Source organism: Dipodomys merriami, unplaced genomic scaffold (assembly GCF_024711535.1).
Source record: "Dipodomys merriami isolate MVZ:Mamm:240054 unplaced genomic scaffold, mDipMer1.0.p SCAF_198, whole genome shotgun sequence".
Lineage (NCBI taxonomy): Eukaryota > Metazoa > Chordata > Mammalia > Rodentia > Heteromyidae > Dipodomys > Dipodomys merriami.
In genome coordinates this window covers 895,029-913,790 of record NW_027203359.1, presented here as the reverse complement: position 1 = coordinate 913,790, position 18,762 = coordinate 895,029, and the positions used below count along the sequence as shown (strand labels likewise).

Here is an 18,762-nt window from a genome sequence, read left to right as displayed (position 1 = left end):
ATTTAAGATTAAGTTGAAAGCCTCAAATGAACTGTCATATAGCTAATAAGAACTTGACTTTTGTTCTCCATTTCTAGCCAAGCACAGCGACTCATACTTGTAATCCCAGCTACTTGTGAGGTAGAGAATGGAAAGATGGTGGTTGAGGCTAGCCTGGGTGGGCATAAAAGTTAGTGACATGACCTCTCAAAGAACAAGCCTGGCACAGTGATGGACAGCTGTAACTCCAGCTACAGGGTGTGTGACAGAATGAGACCTTACCTGAGAAACCATTAAAGCAAAATGGGCTAGGTGCTTGAGCTGTGGCTCAAGTGATAGAGCTCTTGCCTAGCAAATGTGGGGCCCTGAGTTCCCTTCAAAACCCTATAGACCAATTAGCCAATCAACAAACAAACAGGAAGAAACAAAGAAGGAAATTTAAGTGTCTATGCTAAAATAAAGATGTGTAGACCCTTTCACTAGAATTTTATCCTAACTGAAGAAAATGAGCCAAATGCAAAGAAATACAGACACATTTACTTTAAGTTTATGATTAGTGAAAAAAAGTCCTAAATGCGAATTGTTCCCTAGTAAAGCAATGGCCAGCCAAGCACTGGTGGCAGGCTCATGCTGGCAGGTCTGTGGTTCAGGGCCAGTCCAGGCCTACCTGTAAGACCTCTTCTCAACCAACAGCGGGGCAAGGGGGCATGGGCCTAACATCCTAGCTACAGGGGATACTATGATTTGGAAACTGTATTTCCAGGCCAGTCTGGGAAGAAAGTCTATGAGACTCCATCTCAATAAAAGAGGCTTGGTATGCAAGCATGTGCCTGCTCTTTCTAGTAACAGGAAGTACAAAATAGGCCAATGATAGTTGAGGTAGGAACCCAAATAAAAAGCAAGATCCTACTTAAAAAATAACGAGTGCAAAAAAGGGGTGTAGCAGTGTAGCTTAGCACTGGAGTGCCTGCCTAGCAAGTGTGAGAACCTGAGTTCAAAACTCTAGTACCACAAAAAAGTTAACTGTATTTTTGAGACCCAGGCTATGTGCATAATAATATAATCCTGTATGCTAAAGATCTAACATATACACACACAGAGCAAAAAAGATGTTGAAAGGTATGAGGCACAAGCACACACCCTGGGGGGCTGGCAGCCACGTCTTTGCATGGTGAGAGAGCATGAATGATTGCCACTTCACTCCCTTTATCCTCAGCTCATATATTACAAATTATGTTCAAGACAAGTTAAGCTATTTTGGGGTAAAAACTCGGAGGTTTTTCTAGCTTAGTATTCAATAGCCAGGGTGTGTGTGTGTGTGCGTGCGTGCGTGCGTGCGTGCGTGCGTGTGTGTGTGTGAAGTATACTATGATTACCATAAATTAACATACATAGTTCTATAGTTTTATCTATTAATTTGTTAATTTTTCCTACATGACTCTTTAGTTACATGTTTTAACTAGAGTTCCACACAACTACTTTTAAGATTCTGTATTCACAAGTCACTGCTATTTTCACATTATAGCTAAGAGAATTTTATATATTTTTTTACAAAACCAATGTATAACATATGAATGATAACTTATCAGAAACATAACAAAATCCTATGTTTTCTCTAATGTAGCTTTTAAGATGTGAATATGTTCTTCTGTAAAGCCTCTAGTTGGTTTCAGAGAAAAGAACTGATTTGCTAATTTTCATGAATGTGAGCACAAGAACAAAGAGAGGGTTAAGAAGAAAGAACCCGAGAGAAGTGGCCAGGCATTTTTGTGGCTTTGCCAAGATGAACTCACCAAAATGACGCCCAAGCTCCACAGGTCACAGGACTCATCATAGCCGTTATGATTCAGGAGCTCTGGGGCCGCGTAATGAAGGGTGAAGCACGGAGTCTTAAGGGGTTGATTGTCAGGTGGCTTGAGACGTGCAAACCCGAAATCAATTACTTTAATTTCCAAATTATCATTTTCATCCGTGAACAGTAAATTCTGCAAGATGCCAATACTTGGGTTAGTTTGTCATTAAAATGTCAGGGGATCTGCTGATCCAGCTTATAGAACATTGTTTTTGTATACATTGACATATGATTCACAGTCTCATGTAGACAGTCTAGGGCTGGATGTCTATGCACGGTTGGTCTCTTCTTTGTATTTTTTAAAGTATTATTTCTCCTTCAATCTTTTTTGACTGTATCATGCTTTTTTTTTTTTTTTTTGGTCAGTTGAGGGGCTTGAACTAAGGACCTGGACGCTGTTCCTAAGCCTCTTTGTGCTGAAGGCTAGCGTTTTGTGCTACCACTTGAGCCACAGCACCACTTCCATTTGTTGCTGTTTTTGAGTGGTTAATTGGAGGTAAGAGTCTCACAGGGACTTTTCTGTCTGGGCTGACTCTGAACCATGATCCTCAGATCTCAGCCTCCTGAGTAGCTAGGCTTACAGGTGTGAGCCACTGGCACCCGGCTCATTTCTCTTCTGATGTCAGACTTTGTCTCAACTTTCCCCTCTGCATGAGTCTGTCTTCTACTCCTCTATCAAGTTATTTTTCAGCCTGGCCCCTATATACTCAGTCTTCGTTTAGAGATGCCGCCACCCTAACCATCCCACCAAACAGAAGTGAGAACTCCCAGGAGTTTCTCCTAGGACAGGTTCCTTTCTGGCTCCATTCTGGCACTAAGTCACCTCTGTAGTTTTTAGTGGACTGTTCTGGTCACCATTAGACCACAACTCTGTAAGGAAAGGACTGTGCATCCTCCTCATTTCTGATGCTATCTGCAGGACCTGTCATGGGTGTGCAGATACAGATTGTTTTATTGTGCTTCATTTTATCACAGCTTGTGGATCATTGTTTGCTTAGTGAAGGTTTGTGGCAACCCTGTGAAATCTATCCACACCATTCTTCCAATAGCATGTGCTCCCTATTACATTTTTACCTAATTTTCGCAATATTTCAAGAGTTTTTTTTTAATCATTACTGTATCTGCTAGAGTGATCCATGGTCTTTGATGTTACTGTTTGGGGTTTCATGAATCCCATTCAGTGAGATAGTAAATTTCATGAGTAAAAGCATGTGTTCAGACGGCATGAATGAACAGCTCGCTCCTTCCTCTTCTCAGGACAACTTAATCCCTCAGATACAACACTGAAATTGGACCAATTAATAACCCTACAGTGTCCTCTAGGTATTTAATACATGGAAGAATCACAGGGCTTCCACTTTAAGTAAAAGACTAAAAATGATTAAGTTTAGCAAAGCAGGCAGTTCAAAAGCTGAGGTAAGCTCCAAGCTAGATCTCTTGCATCAGTTAGTTAAGTAGTGAATGCAAAGGAAGAATTCTTCAAGGAAATTAGAAATACTATGGTAGTGGACACACAGATGACTAGAAAACAAAACGCCCTTCTTGTGGGTACAGAGAAAGTTAGTGGTCTTGAGAGAAGATGAAATCAGCCACAACTCCCTTATCCCAACGTAACCAAGAGCAAGGCACTAGCTTTCTTTATTTCTCTGAAGGCTGGGACAGGAAAAACAGCCACAGAAGGTAAGTGTGAAGCCAGCAGAGGTTGGCTCATGAAGTTTAAGAAGCTAACACTGTAGCATGAAGCTGGAGGTGGAATTGCAGGTCTTGATGGAGCTGCTGCAGCAAGCTACCTAGAACTAGCACAGATCACCGCGAGGAACGCATCTCTGGTGAGAAGACAGCTGTCTGTGGGAAGCACGTTGCCTCTTGATATGGACAATGTAGCTGGTGACTTTAAGGGGAGCCAATGTTCATTTAGTACTTGAAAGTCCTGGGGTCTTTAAGAATTACACAAATACTACTCTACTGGAGTTCTACAAATGGAGAAACAAAGCCTAGAAGAAAACACATTTGTTTGCAACATGGTTTGCTGAATCTTCTTCTTCTTCCTTCTTCTTCATGGTTTGCTGAATCTTCTTCTTCCTTCTTTCTTCCTCCTCCTCCTCGTCCTCTTCCTCCTCCTCTTTTTGCCAATTCAGGGCCTGGGCACTGTCCCTGAGTGTCTTTTGCTCAGGGCTAGCACTCTACCACTTGAGCCATAGCACCACTTCCGGCCTTTTCTGTTTATGTGGTACTGAGGAATCGAACCCAGGGCTTCATGTACGCTAGGCAAGCACTCTACCACTAAGCCACATTCCCAGCCCTTGCTAAACATTTTAAGTTAATTGTTGAGACCACCTACCTGCTCAGGAAAAAAAGATTCCTTCTAAAACATTATTACTCATAAAAACTGGACCTGGTGATGTTTAATGACAAGGATGTGCAATGAATGTAGGTGTCCTATGAGATGAACGTTATTCCCAAGCCTGTGTATACAACTTCCATCGTGCAACCCAAGGGGCAATAAAGGACTCTGATTTCCCAGTCTTATTATATAAGAAATATAGCTCATTAGGCCTATCAGAAATTGTGATTCCTTTGATGGATCTGGGGAACCACAGACTTTCAAGGAAGGATTTACTATTTAGAATAGTAAATGGCTTCTAGGAAGCCATGGAGATTTCATAAAGATTCCATGAAGATGACACCATGATTCCTTAATGATGATGCCGAATGGTTAAAATTTTCAGGGGAGGAAGTAACAGAGATAAGGTAAAAACAACAGAACTAGAAGTGGAAGTAGAATCTGAAGATGTGACTGAATTGCTACATGATAAAACTTTAAATGCATGTGGAGTTACCTCTAATGGATGACCAAAAGTGTGTTTCTTTTTTCTTTTTGCCAGTTCCGGGGTTTGAACTTATGATCTTGAGCTTGCTCAGCTTGCTTGCTCAGCTGGCATGCTACCACTTGTGCCCAGATTTTTTTTGGGGGGAGGGAGGAGGGGTTGGTCATGGGCTTGAACTCTGGGCCTGGGTGCTGTCCCTTAGCTCTTCAGCTCAAGGATATCACTCTACCACTTGAGCCACAGCACCACTTCCGGTTTTCTGGTGGTTTACTGGAGCTAAGAGTCTCACGGACTTTCCTGTCCAAGCTGGCTTTGAACATCGATCCTCAGATCTCAGCCTCCTGAGTAGCTAGAATTCCAGGCATGAGCCACCCGCACCCAGCTCTAGCCCAGATTTTTACTGATTATTTTGGAGATCGAGTCTCATGGACTTTCTGCCTGGATAGCTTCAATCATAATCCTCGGATCTCAACCTCCTAAGGAGCTAGGATTAGAGGCATGAGCAACCAGTGCCTGGCACAAAATGTTTCTTGAAGTGGCAAGGGTTCTATAAACACTGTTAAAATGAATTTAGAATGAATTCTGAGTAAATTTAGAATGCGACATTAGCTTAGTAACCAATTTTGAAAGACATTCTATTGTTAAGTGCTATTAAACAACATTATATACTATAGAGAAATCATTCATGAAAGAAAGTTAACCAAGTCAGTATCATTGTTGTCCCATTAAAAAAAATGGATACAGCTTGATGTTGATGGTTCACATCTGTAATCCTAGCTTCACAAGAGGATCTGAGGATCAAGGCTCAAAGCCCAAGCAGGGAAGATCATGGCACTTAATAATCCATATTATTCTATAAAAACTTTATATATATACACTAGGGAACCAAAAAAATCCCATAACTTGCTTTATTGTGATATGCATTTTATTACAGCAGAAACAAGCCTATTCTGAGATATGCTGTGTTTGTTCATTGAATAAAACTATAAATAAATAATATCTAGTATAGGCTATTAAAGAAAACACAAGTTGAGCTATGTATTATATTTCAGAAATATTTTCACAAAACAGTAAAAAAAATCTTTTTCACTTTTTTTTGTTGTTATTGGTCATGGAGCTTGAACTCCCGGCCTGGGTGCTGTCCCTGAGCTCTTTTGCTCAAGGCTAGTGTTCTACCACTTTGAACCTTAGCACCGCTACCAGGTTTTGAGTATTTAATCAGAGGTAAGAGTCTCATGGGGACCTTTCTGTCCAGATGGCTTCGAACTGTGATCCTCAGATCTCAGCCTTTAAAAAATTTTTTTTGATGTTGAGATGTGTCTCACATATTCAAAAAACATGTTTTCTTGAATCACCCATCTAACAAGGCCTCTAGATCACTTAGTTTTCCTCTGTTACTTTTGTACATTTCACATGCTTAATAAATACTAATTGTACCAATATATACATTTTAGTCAGTACAGGTGTACCAAAATAGTACCTCAAATCAATCTGATTATACTATTTTTACCAAAATCTGTTATGTACTCATAGTGGTTAACTTATTCCCAGATCTCAAACATCATCTGCTTTGTCAATACCATGTAGGCTGAAATAAAGACATCATAGGAAACTTTATCGATACAAAGAAGAAAAACTTTCAAGGCTTTTCATGTAAAAGGTAAAAATGAATCAAATGGGAGGAAAGAAAAGCAAAAAAAACCCCCCCAAAACTGGAAAGTCTTAAGTTTTCAGTTCCACAGTGCTTACTTCTCAATGCTTGGGAGATGTCTTTCAGCAGCATGCCTGAGCTCCTCTAGTTCAGGGAACATGCTATGGTACCCAGTGGGGTAAGAAATGTGTCTTGCCCCTGTTCTCATCGGCCTGATAAATCTTTGGAAATGGCTTAAGTTTATTCCACATTAAGGCTAAAGAAACAGGCCCTTGATCTTACTTCTTGAAGGGATGATAACATTCACATTAATTTGTGACGAATCCACATTCCTCCTGTCCCTGCTCACTTCCTTACCTCCAGTTCTCAGGCATAAAATGGAGAGTTAACTCCATGAAGGTGTGTGTTCAGGCAAAGAACCAGTAGGCAGGAAGGAGCCAGACATTCCCCTCTGTCCTCATTTTAAGGTCTTCCTGAAACTCATTCCATATATGTAACTTTTCTTTATCTTTGAAGGAGATTGGATTAGTTCGAAAAATACAAAGTAGTCTACTAAGAATGTCAGCCAGCTTCTAAACTTATCTGATTCTCACCTAAAATTTAGGATTTTGCCAATGCAGAAAATGAATGCCACAAAATATATAATCAGATCTTAAAATGCTACATGGAAAAGAGAGTCAATTTTTGGTTTGGAAATAATATACTCTGCCATTTAAAAGTCAAAGGAAAAACTATATGATTGTAAAAATGTTCTAAGGTACATTGTCATCTCTCCAAAATTTAAGGTTAAGTTTTAGTGGAGTGCTTTCAAATAATCTAACAATTCTGCTTTAACTCAAATAAAAGAAAAATCTTAGAACCAATGAGAAGACTTAAGCTACCTAAGGATCTTTGTATCAGGAAAGTAGAAAGGCAAATTTAAATTCTACTGCAGAGGACAGCCGCCTCATTTGAGACTCATGACAGATGGATGGCCAGTTATCAAAGAATATAACATGTGAAAATGAATGCTATACAGCCATGCAACAGATCTTTTCCATTAAAAAAACTACATGGCTGTTTCTTGTCTATCAAGAAAACATTTAAGTGGTGTGCTTTTACATTTAAAAATAGAAAACTAATCTCCAATGCACAGAGCACCATATTTTCAGGGGGCGTTTCGTAGGAGAGTGAGAATTATGATGAAGGAAGCAGGGAGTGATCGTATTTGCAAGTTCAAGAAACACAATCCACTTCTGATTGATTAGTAATGCAAACTAACAGTAACAGAACGTACAAGGCAGAAATTCAAACACTTTAACGAAATAAATCAATTAGAGCCAGCCCTCTATATCCATGAGTTCCACCACCATGGCTATAATGAACCATGGATTAAACACTTAAAAACAAAAGCTGGGCAATGGTGGCTCACGCCTATAATCCTAACTACTCAAGAGACTGAGATCTGAGGATCATGGTTTGAAGCCAGTCCAGGCAGTAAAGTCCAAGATGCTTATCTCCAATAAACTACTCAAAAAACACCAGGAGTGGCACTGTGGCCCAAACGGTAGAGTGCTAGCCTTGAGGACAAAGGCTCAGGGACAGTGCCCAGGCCCCCTAAGTTCAAACCCCAGGACCAGCAAAAACAAAAAACAACAACAACCTTAAAAACAAGGCAAAACAACAAAAATCCTGCAGCTATGCTGAACGTTTATAAATTTATTTTTCCTTGTCATTATTCCTTAAAAAATACAGCATAGCAACTATTTACATAGCATTTACATTGCATTAGGCTTTATAAGTAATCTATGGAGGATTGAAAGTACGTTGGAGGATATGTGTAGTTTTTTGTGCAAATAATTTACCATTTTTATAAGGAACTTGAGCATCTCGGGGTCTGGTACCAGGGGGATAGGAGGGGAGGGGTCCTAGGACCAGTCCTCCATACATACTGTCAGATGAGCATTTATGTGAATGCAGATTCCCATTTTTCCAAACACCCTTTTTCTCTAAAAATTCAGATATTTAAAGGCAAAAATAGTGCTTCCAGAGAAATACTCTTTTGTGCTTGAAAATGCATTATATTCACATGGGAACTAAAAATAAAAGTTCTATTTTGGAGAGGGAATATGCATTATTTAGCATATGAAAATGATTCATTGTCATTGTCTTATAAACTACTGTTTTTTTGTTTCATTTTTCATTATTATTTTGTTGGTTTCTAAAGTGCTAGGAATTTTCTTATTCTTATGTTAACAAGGAATCACTGTGTTAGAACCTTCCTTATTCACTATTTTTTTCTTATTAACTTTTTGAAAGAAGAGATATATAAAAGGCTGCTGCTTTGTGTTGTCATAGGTTCCATACACATGACAATATATGAGCATGGAAAAAGCAGGTAGAGAGATGGCCTAATTGAATAACCAAGACAATGGCTTCATGCGTAAGTATGCAGAATATAATTATACACTCTTCTATTCAGAAGCTAATTAATTTGATTACAAATGTGAAAAATATATCCCTAAACAAAAAGCCTCTCCCAAATGGAACACATATAGAAGGGGATATTATTTCCTGCTACAAAATTTTCCATTACTATTTTTAGCACACAACTGCTGTGTAAAGTATTTTTTCCTTAAAAGACTCTCACGCTTACAAATATAACCTTAAGATGATCAGCTGGCAAAAAAGGACAAGGTTTATTTTAGACTAACACAGAAAAAAGAAGAAATTCTAAGAAACATATATTCTAGTATCCGCTTAGCCTTGAGGAGGGGTGGTTCAAACAATCCTCCCTAAAACCTCACAACTATTTGGAGATACAGATTACTTTATACCTAACAATTATTAGAGGAGATTGCTTTATACCTCACAATTATTGGGGGATATACTGCACTATACCTCGGGTTTCAGATCTCTGTGTACCACTCCAACGTCGTGCATATGGCTTACAGCGGAAACGAGCTTCCGCATGATGTAGCTGGCTTCAGTCTCGCTGAAATGTTTCTTTTTCTTGATGCGCTCAAACAGTTCTCCTCCATTTAGAAGTTCCATCACTAGAAATGTATGAAGCTAGAAAAAGAATAATATGGGGCTTTAATGAAAAGGAGAGGGCATCCACTTGTGGTCAAGAATCTATTGACTATTATTTACCCCAAGTGATAGCTAGTAGCAATCCTTGCAAAGGATTGCTTGAAAAGGAGACATCTACTACTATATAAAGTACTCACTGATTCTTATCAATCACCAGTATATTTAAATAATCTCTTGTTAAAACAAATAGCAATTATTGTATTTTAAGGGAAAGAGTTGAAGGAAGAATAATGTGGCCTTCTACAAATTCTATTTTGGAAATTGTTAGGAAAATTGATCCTTCAGAAATGGAACATTTCAAGCACTGCAGTGAAATCTTTATTTATGGTTCCCTTGACTTTTTTTCTTTTACCTTGAATTTCATTCCCACCTTCCTTTTTAAAGTATGATCTCATGCTGACAATGATCTGAAGTTTCTATTGTAAATAATCCACGTTACTAATTAGGTTTGGGCAATTATCCACATCAGGTCTGGTAAACCCACTTAATGGCAAATTTACCTGTTGAAAAGTAGTACTGTTAATTGCAGGATTCCTGTTAGCACTCCTTTGCAAATATCTCTAACTCACCATGTATGTTCTTTAATAACTGTTTTTGATCCCAATTAAATACTTGGTAACTGATATGTTTACTATGCTTGTATATATCTCCATAAAGAAAATAACATAAGAGCTACTGAAAAATACTTACATTAGCTCTTAAATATGAATAGTTTGGAAAAAATATTAGTGTTCACATTCAGGTGCTGTGTTAGTGCCAACATCACTCAACAAATGTTTCTGGAATTAGCAAAACTCAGAAAACTGTTGCCTAAAAAACAATTATAAGTACACTATGCTGATATATCAGAGGGATTGTAAAGGGAAAACAACTTTTTTTTGTCTGTGTACTTATCTTGAGGCTTGAACTTAGGGCTAAGGTGCTGTCCCTATGCTTTTTTTGATCAAGGCTAGCACTCTACCACTTAAGCCACAGTTCCACTTCCAACTTTTTTAGTAGTTAATAGGAGATAAAGACTTTCATGAACTTTCCTGTGTGGGATAGCTTTGAACCACGAATTTCAGATCACAGCCTTTTGGGTAGCTAGGATTTATAGGCATGAACCACTGGCATCTAGTACAAACAACATGTTTAATATGAAAACTGATCCCAAGCCTGTAATCATAGTTATGTGTGAGGTAGATTGAGTGATTGTAGTCTGAGGTCAGCTTAGGTATAAAAAGGTTTGTGAGGGGCTGGGAAGGTGGCTCAGTGGTAGAGTGCTTGCCTTGCATGCATGAGGCCCTAGGTTTGATTCCTCAGTACCACATAAACAGAAAAAGCCAGAAGTGGTGCTGTGGCTCAAGTGGTAGAGCACTAGACTTGAGCTGAAGAGCTGAGGGACAGTGTCCAGGCTCCATGACTGACCAAAGGAAAAAAAAAAAGTTTTGTGAGACTCCATCTCAACCAATGGCTGGGTATAGTGTGCATGCTTGTTGTCTCAGTGGCTGGTACAGTGGTGCATCTCTGTCATCCAGTGACACAAAGAAGCACAAGCAGGAGGAAGGCAGCCCAATCTAGCCCAAGAACCTACCTTGAAAATGACCAGGGTAAAAGGGGACTGGAGGTGCGATTCCCTAAGCACAAGGCACTGAGTTCAATCCCTAGTACTCCTCGCCTCATGCCCCCAAAATGTATTGTTTTGTTTCTGTTCTTGTTCTCTCTCTCCCCGACTCTCTCTGTTTTGTTTGTGAGATAGAATCCCATTATGGAGACTACACTAGCTTCAAACACGTGATCTTCCTGCTTCAGGCTTCCAAGTGCTGGGATTCCAGGCGTGTGTCATCACCCCAGGTTGTGTTTCCTGTGATCTTGGGGATGCTACTTTACCTCTAAAATTGTAGCCAACAATGAGAAAAATCTATACATAGTTCCTCAAATAAAAGTCCTCCAAAGTTGTCAATGACCTAAACTTCAGAGCCTATTTTTTTAACCTTAGGTGGAAAAAGGGACTTTCAGTAGTTTTTTTCCCTTAAGACAGGGTAAGTTCAGGCTGGCTTCAAACCTTGAAACTCAAGATCTTTCCTGCCTCAGTCTCCAGAGCACTGGAATTATGGGTGAGTGCCATCATTCTCGGCAAGTTAAAGATCTGGAGATGGGAAGATTATCTTGATTATCCATCAGCATCCATGATATCAGATGGGACAAAAGAAGAGATTATTGAATAGAAAAGTCCCAAAGGCAAATAAACAAACTACCCTAATAGTCTCCAGAAGGAATCTTGTCTGTCCCCTCTTTGACTATAAGCCAGGGAGACTGATTTTGGCCTTTGGATCTCCATTTATTAAGAAAATAAACATGCATTATCTTAAGTTTGAGGTGCTTTGTTATAACTGGAATGCATATATGCACAGCAGTAGGAACTCTGAGCAAAGCACAGGTCATTCTACATAAAAAGAGCTGTACTATTGTACAGCTTCAGGCTGAGGAGCCAACCTGGATCAATGTTACACATTGTGAAACAAACGCTGTATAACCATCACAGGAATAACTGAAAGTATATTTTACCACCCTGAACATTAGACTGAGAACTGTATTTATAGTAGTATGAACATAATATACTAGTATTATATTGTAGGACAAGTTACAGTTTGGTAATTCTTTTTCAGTCTGTGCTAGTCTTGGGGCTTGACTTCAGGAATCTGGGCACTGTCCTTGAGCTTTTATGCTCAAGGATAGTGCTCTACCATTTGAGCCACATCTTGGCTTCTGTGTTTTTTAGTTAACTGAAGATGACTCATTCCTATAATCCTAGCTACTCAGGAGGCTGAGATCTGAGGATTGAGGTTCAAAGCCAGCAGGGACAGGAAAGCCCATGAGACTTTTATCTCCAATAAACCACCAGAAAACCGGAAGTGGCACTGTGGTTAAAGTGGTAGAGCGCTTGCCTTGAGTTAAAGAGCTAAGGGACAGCGCCCAGGCCCAGAGGTCAAGCTCCCAAGGGACACACACGGAGACACACACACACACACACACACACACACACACACACACACACACACACACACACGGTCAAGCTCCCAAGGGACATACACGGACACACACACACACACACACACACACACACACACACACACACACACACACGGTCAAGCTCCCAAGGGACACACACACACACACACACACACACACACACACACACACACACACACACACACACACACACACACACACACACACACACAGAGTCTCATGGAGTTTTTCTTCCTGAGCTGACTTTGAACCACAATTCTTAGATCTCAACCTCCTGAGTAGCCCAGTGTTACAGGCATGAATCACATGCATCTGGCTATTTTGGTATCTCTCAAATGTAAAAATAGCAAATAATTAACTTACGACATAAATTTAAAAAACTATAGTTCTGAGATCTGACATTAGTCAGAGTTCAAACACGGGCTAGGAATAGCTAGGGTTAGAACAACAAGTACAAAAGCATAAGGCCAGATTTCAAAGGTCATTCTCTGATTCTTTGATTGATGCATGAATTTCCTTTAGGAACAAAGTATGTCTAGACTATTCTCTAGCACCTCTAGAGGACAGTTTCCCTCTCTCTATAAAAAATGAATAAATTGATCAGATGAGAGGTAGGGGGCAGCCAAGAGAGCATTCCCCCTGAACCCTTGCTTCAAAGACTATGAGAACCAAAGAACAAGTAAAGGACAATGACAGTTTTGGGTGCTTACTGCATGAGGTGAAGAGCAGGTTGTGTTTCTGCCTCCTCTAAGACAGAAGAACAAAGTAATTAAAAGATTGTTGGGCTCTGAAGTTTAATGGCTGCACTCAAATCCCAGCCATAACTACTCACATACCAGAACACACTGTTACTGAACTTCTGTGATTTTTTGTTTTCTCCCCTCAGAGTTATGGTAAGTTCTAAGATGATCTGTACAGTGTCTGGCCCAGTCCCTGGAGCAAACAAAGCATGTGATTATAAATGGAAACAGTTATTAAATAGTTACAGTGCTACTCCTGTTGCTGCATGACTTCACCCTGATAGATTTACCATACTTAGCCATGGTACTTTGGGAGATGTCACTGTGGTAGAGCTGAGTCCCCATTATCCTGCCCATGGCTGTCACAGCTGCACAATGAGGAATGCCCACATCTAGGGATCAGGTTCTGCCTATGAGATTTTTCACCAACTTGCTATTTGATCTTGGTAGAAATCTCATGACCCTTAGGCAAACCGTACTTAGGACTGATTTTAGCTTCTGTGCTTCCACTTGGCTCTGAGCAGGAATGATTCCATTCCTGCTCATGCTGTAATGGTGCAATTTCAGACATGGAAGATGACAGGTGGGGCAAGATACAATGGCACTCCTCTCATACCCCAAGTGACATACTTCTGTTAGCTTCCTGCTGGAAAGCAGAATGGGGAATGGAGGTGGAACAGGACTTAGCCTGGAACCCACATAGACTTTGCCACTTGGAACAGGAGATGAAGGGGATGAACCTTGCCCTTTTGCTTCTTGTCTGTCCTTAAAACTCTATATTCGGGCTGGGAAGGTGGCTCAGTGGTAGAGTGCTTGCCTTGCATGCATGAGGCCCTGGGTTCGATTCCTCAGTACCACATAAGCAAAAAGAAAAAAACTGGAAGTGGCGCTGTGGCTCAAGTGGTAGAGCGCTAGCCTTGAGCTGAAGAGCTGAGGGACAGCACCCAGGCCCAGAGTTCAGGCCCCACGACCGGACTCAAAAAACAAAAAAACAACCCCCCCCCCCAAAAAAAAACTCTATGTTCTACTTTAGAAGTGCAAGGAACATTACCATGTACTGAGAGATAGGAGTGATTAAGCCATAGTAGGAAGCAGCTGTACTGGCACCAGTACATTGCAGCCTGTGACAGCGACACTGAGTTCATATCTCTGTTCTTTCATGCCACAGGTTGTAAGGACTGAGTGAAGAAGGCAGAAGTGATTGATTGATCTGAGTAAGAATGTGTGTGTGGTTTTTTGTGTGTGTTGTGTTTCTCTATCCTTCCTGGTGGCTGGATAATGTTCCACATCCTTGACTAACTCAGTAGCACCAACAAAACTGATGCGGAATAGAACTCCATATGTGAATTATCCCACATATGAACTCATTAAACAACAAAGACACATATGGAATACCTGATCATGAAAAATCTCATGCAGCTTCACAATATTGGGGTGGCCTTCACACAGTTTCAGAGCCGTTATTTCTTTCTGGGTATTGGCTTCCATCCTGTAAGATGAAATAACTAGAATCTACTTGTCTCTTCCAGCAAGTTTTTATGTTGTGATTGCCCCAAACCTAACTTTGTTTTTATTTATAGTACAATCTACTTGTACAATGAGGTTTCCCTAAAAGTAATGAATCTTACCACCCACAAGAAAGGTAAGCAGTTTTTTTTTTTCTGGAGAAAATTACTCTGAGTCAGCTATGAGCTAGTTATACACAGAAATGGATGTTCAACTTGCCTCATAATTTGGTAATGGAACATGTAATCATGCAGGTAATAAGCAGTTATCGAAACATCTCGCTGGCTCTCAAAAGCTACCAAGAGCTTACTAAATAATTTCAGAGAAAAGTATTTCAAATATTCAACTAGCAGAAATAGCAATCAATAGCTGCCAAAATCCCTAACAAGTCTGATTAAATATGTTATCACCACAAGAAAGTCTTCCCATAAGGACCTCAAAAGCACATCAGATTATGATTGTCTGAAACAGATGACTTCATCAGAAAATACTGATTGGACCTAGGAGTATCACAGATCAAATAATAAGCCAAGTGGTTAAGCCCAAGGGTAGAAAATCTTACATACCGTTAGTTACCCTTTTCAATAAAAATGTCTTAATTTACAGAATTCATTGAGTAGGATAAAGACTGTTATAAGTGCCCATACCTTTTACTGATTATCTTGACTGCAAATGCCTGGTTACTTTTTTTGTGTATGCACTTTCGACAGATGGAAAAGCTTCCTTCACCAAGTGGTTTGTCCTTTAGATCTAGGTCATAGTGCTGATAGAATGGAGAGTCCTGATGAGAAAGTAACAACACTTAAGAAAAGGTGATACACAAAGATTGTGTAAAACTGTGGAGTATGAAAGTACCAGATAATCCTCTATCATTATTAAGAGGAATTGTTCAAATTGATGATACTACTTCTCTTTTTTTTTGGGTCCGGCCGTGGGGCCTGAACTCTTGGCCTGGGCGCTGTCCCTCAGCTCTTCAGCTCAAGGCTAGCGCTCTATTTCTTTTTGCTTATGTGGTGCTGAGGAATCGAACCCAGGGCCTCAGGCATGCAAGGCAAGCGCTCTACCACTGAGCTACCTTCCCAGCCCTGATGATACTACTTCTCTAAGGCGAATTTCCATTTACTTATCCATTTTCTAAAATGACACATTAGTTGAGTGCTAAAAATATCCAATCCACTGGCCTTAGCACACTGATTATTGTTCACATTTAAGTGCTTATGGGGGCCACATGTGCACCACTGGGAACCACATGCACGAACCTTTGTCATGGCACTCCTGGCAACGGTTGTCACTCCAGGACGTTCTACTCCCATGTGAAACTGGAGGGGGTCTATAACAGCTGCATTACGCTTGAAGAGGATAGAAGGAGCAACAAAGGAGTAACCCTAAAAAAAGGGAAGGAATGGCAAAAGAAAATTTGCTTTGCAGTTTGGCATGGACTAGTTCGTGATCAGAAAGACATTCAAATATTTGTTGAGATGAATGCAATCTTACTTCATTTGCAATTCCAAATGAGGGTTATCTCAATTGTCTAGAAAAAATGCTTTTAGAAGGAGATATAATGCCACCTTCTGGTAAAATGAAACCAGTTCAAAAATCAAGGTAGAAAAAGCTTCCTCCTGCAGGTGACCATACATACCAAACCTACAGTGTGGTCAAGAAATAAACTTCTGTTTGTTAAATAACAAGGAAGGAAGGAAGGAAGGAAGGAAGGAAGGAAGGAAGGAAGGAAGGAAGGAAGGAAGGAAGGAAGGAAGGAAGGAAGGAAGGAAGGAAGGAAGGAAGGAAGGAAGGAAGGAAGGAGGGAGGGAGGGAGGGAAGGAAGGAAGGAAGGGAGAGAGAAAGAGAAAGAAAGAGAAAGAAAGAGAGAAAGAGAAAGAGAGAAAGGGAGAGAAAGAAAGAAAGAAGATGAGAGAGAGAAGGAGGGAGGGATAGAGGGGGAAGGAAGGAAGGAGAGAAGAGGAAGGAGAGAGGGGATGAGGGGATGGTAAAGGAGGGAACGGGAGAGAAGGAGAAGAGGGGAGTGAACAACTTCCTATTCAAATCCCAAAATCTCACTCTGGACTGTAATTCTTTCACATAGTTGATAAAAGTTTGCTTATAAACACAACTAACTTCTTAAAAAAATACAATCAAGGTACTAAAAAAAGTGACTGAACTCAAGAAAATGGAAGTTCTCTGAAGCATGCCTGGCCAGAGAACGCAGGCACACTCCCTGTGGATTATTACCTGAAACAGCCTCTCAGAGCTCTGGGGCAGGGCAGCCGGAGAATAGGTGGGGTCCATTTCTGTAAACTCTTCGGCAAAGTTGCTCACATCTAGTTCATCTCGGATGACTGGCTTAAATGGTGCAGGCACTTTTTTAGCAGCTAAGTCATCCCAATTTATTTTCTAAAGCAGAGAACGAAGATTGGGATAAAGCAACAAGCCAAAATATAGTTCTATGAATAGCAAGGATAGATTAGACTTCAGTTGATCAATAAGGACAGAGGCTAAAAATAAGGGCATATGTTTCAAACTGATAATTAAAAATATGTAGGAGTCTATTTTCAGACCCCGCTCCAGCTGATGCAGATCTGAAAGTGAGCTCCAGCTGTTCCTCTCCAGGATTCCCACAGTGTCCTCTGGGGGGCACCAACACACCTGGTCATTTTTAGAGATAACAGGAAAAGTACTTTTGTCCACAATCTTCTGAGAAAGAGTTAAGCTAAATAGCTACTCAGGAGACAGATCTGAGGAATACGGCTCAACGCCAGCCCAGGCAGGGATGTTAGTGAGGCTCTTATCTCCAATTAGCCACTCAAAAACTAGAAGTGGAGCTGTGGCTCAAAGCGGTAAAGCACTAGCCTTGTTCAAAGGCACTCAGAACAACACACAGGGCCTAGGTTCAAGCCCTGTAATTGAAAAAAAATACAATAAAATAAAAAAATTCAAACCAAACCACAATAAAGGGCTTTAAAATATTTTATGAATATGAACATTAATTTCAAGGAAACATTCTTGTCTTTTTATTTTTTCCTTCTCTGACAAATGTTTTACTGGCTACTTTCCATATAGTAAAAAAAATAATATATTCAATACAGTAGACAATATTTTGTACGCTAGATGCCAATGTAACAGGAATCCTTTCTCACTTATGTAAAAAATTTTTCTTAAATCTAGAAACTCAGTACTAGTGGTGGACAGGTTTTTTAGAGGCCATTTCATTCAATTCTTCTGCTACACTTGCTTTTCCTCTAGATCACCCGCACAGAGTGAAAAATAAGCTCACTTGCCAGTTACAGGTGGTCATGCCTGTAATCCTAGCTACTCAATAGGCTGATACCTAAGGGATCTTTGTTCACAGCCAGTCCAGGCAGACAAATCTGAGCAGCAAAAATCCTAACCAGCAAAATGGTAGAAGTAACTGGGCACCCACTGGCTCATGGCTGTAATCCTAGCTACTCAGAAAGCTCAGATCTGAGGATCAAGGTTCAAAGCCAGCCTGCACAGGAAAGTCTGTAAGACTCTTACAACAACTAAACATCAAAAAGCTGGATGTAGAACTGTGGTTCAAGTGGTAGAGTGCTAGCCTTGAGCACATTAGCTCAGGGAGAGTACTCAGGCCTGGTGTTCAAGTTCACATGTGCGTGCACACACACAAAGCTGGAAGTGTTGTTGCTCAAGTTGCATAGTGCCAGCCTTGAGCAAACAAGCTAAAGGACAGTGCCTTGGCCCTGAGTTCAAGGCCCAGACCCAGCATTAAAAAAAAAAAACCTCACTGTGAATCAAGCATTAGTTATGTATAAAGTTTAATTAACACGGTGATGTAGTTGCTCTTTTCTCTTCTAACTGTAGTCAAGCATTTGAGATGCTGTTTCTTATTCCCCAAAGAAATCTATGCTACCTTTCCACCCAAGTCAGAACTGTCAGCTAAATGACACATTTTATATTATTCAAATTCAACTCTCTCCTCTTAATGTTCCTTCTGTCACTTCAAACAACCTCAGATAATACCTGCTGAACTGAAATCTACAGATTTCCAATTATTATGTCTTCAGATTGATAGTAAAATATACCATTATTTTATGTATTATTAAGAAAAAAAAGCATTATTCACAGAATAAGATGATATGTAGGTTA

The 18,762-nt window shown here is 40.1% G+C and overlaps 1 protein-coding gene across 3 annotated transcripts in view; it reads right to left on the bottom strand.

The window, feature by feature from the left end:
- Positions 1–18,762, bottom strand: part of Rps6ka5 (ribosomal protein S6 kinase A5) — a 152,791-nt gene that overhangs the window by 9,102 nt on the left and 124,927 nt on the right. For all 3 annotated transcript variants that reach the window (XM_070028560.1, XM_070028561.1, XM_070028562.1), the window contains 6 exons: positions 16,870–17,031; positions 15,900–16,025; positions 15,288–15,421; positions 14,530–14,623; positions 9,191–9,361; positions 1,773–1,964 (listed from right to left, as the gene is read on the bottom strand). In XM_070028560.1, the coding sequence (XP_069884661.1) occupies positions 1,773–1,964; positions 9,191–9,361; positions 14,530–14,623; positions 15,288–15,421; positions 15,900–16,025; positions 16,870–17,031 (879 nt within the window). The remainder of the gene's footprint in view (positions 1–1,772; positions 1,965–9,190; positions 9,362–14,529; positions 14,624–15,287; positions 15,422–15,899; positions 16,026–16,869; positions 17,032–18,762) is intronic.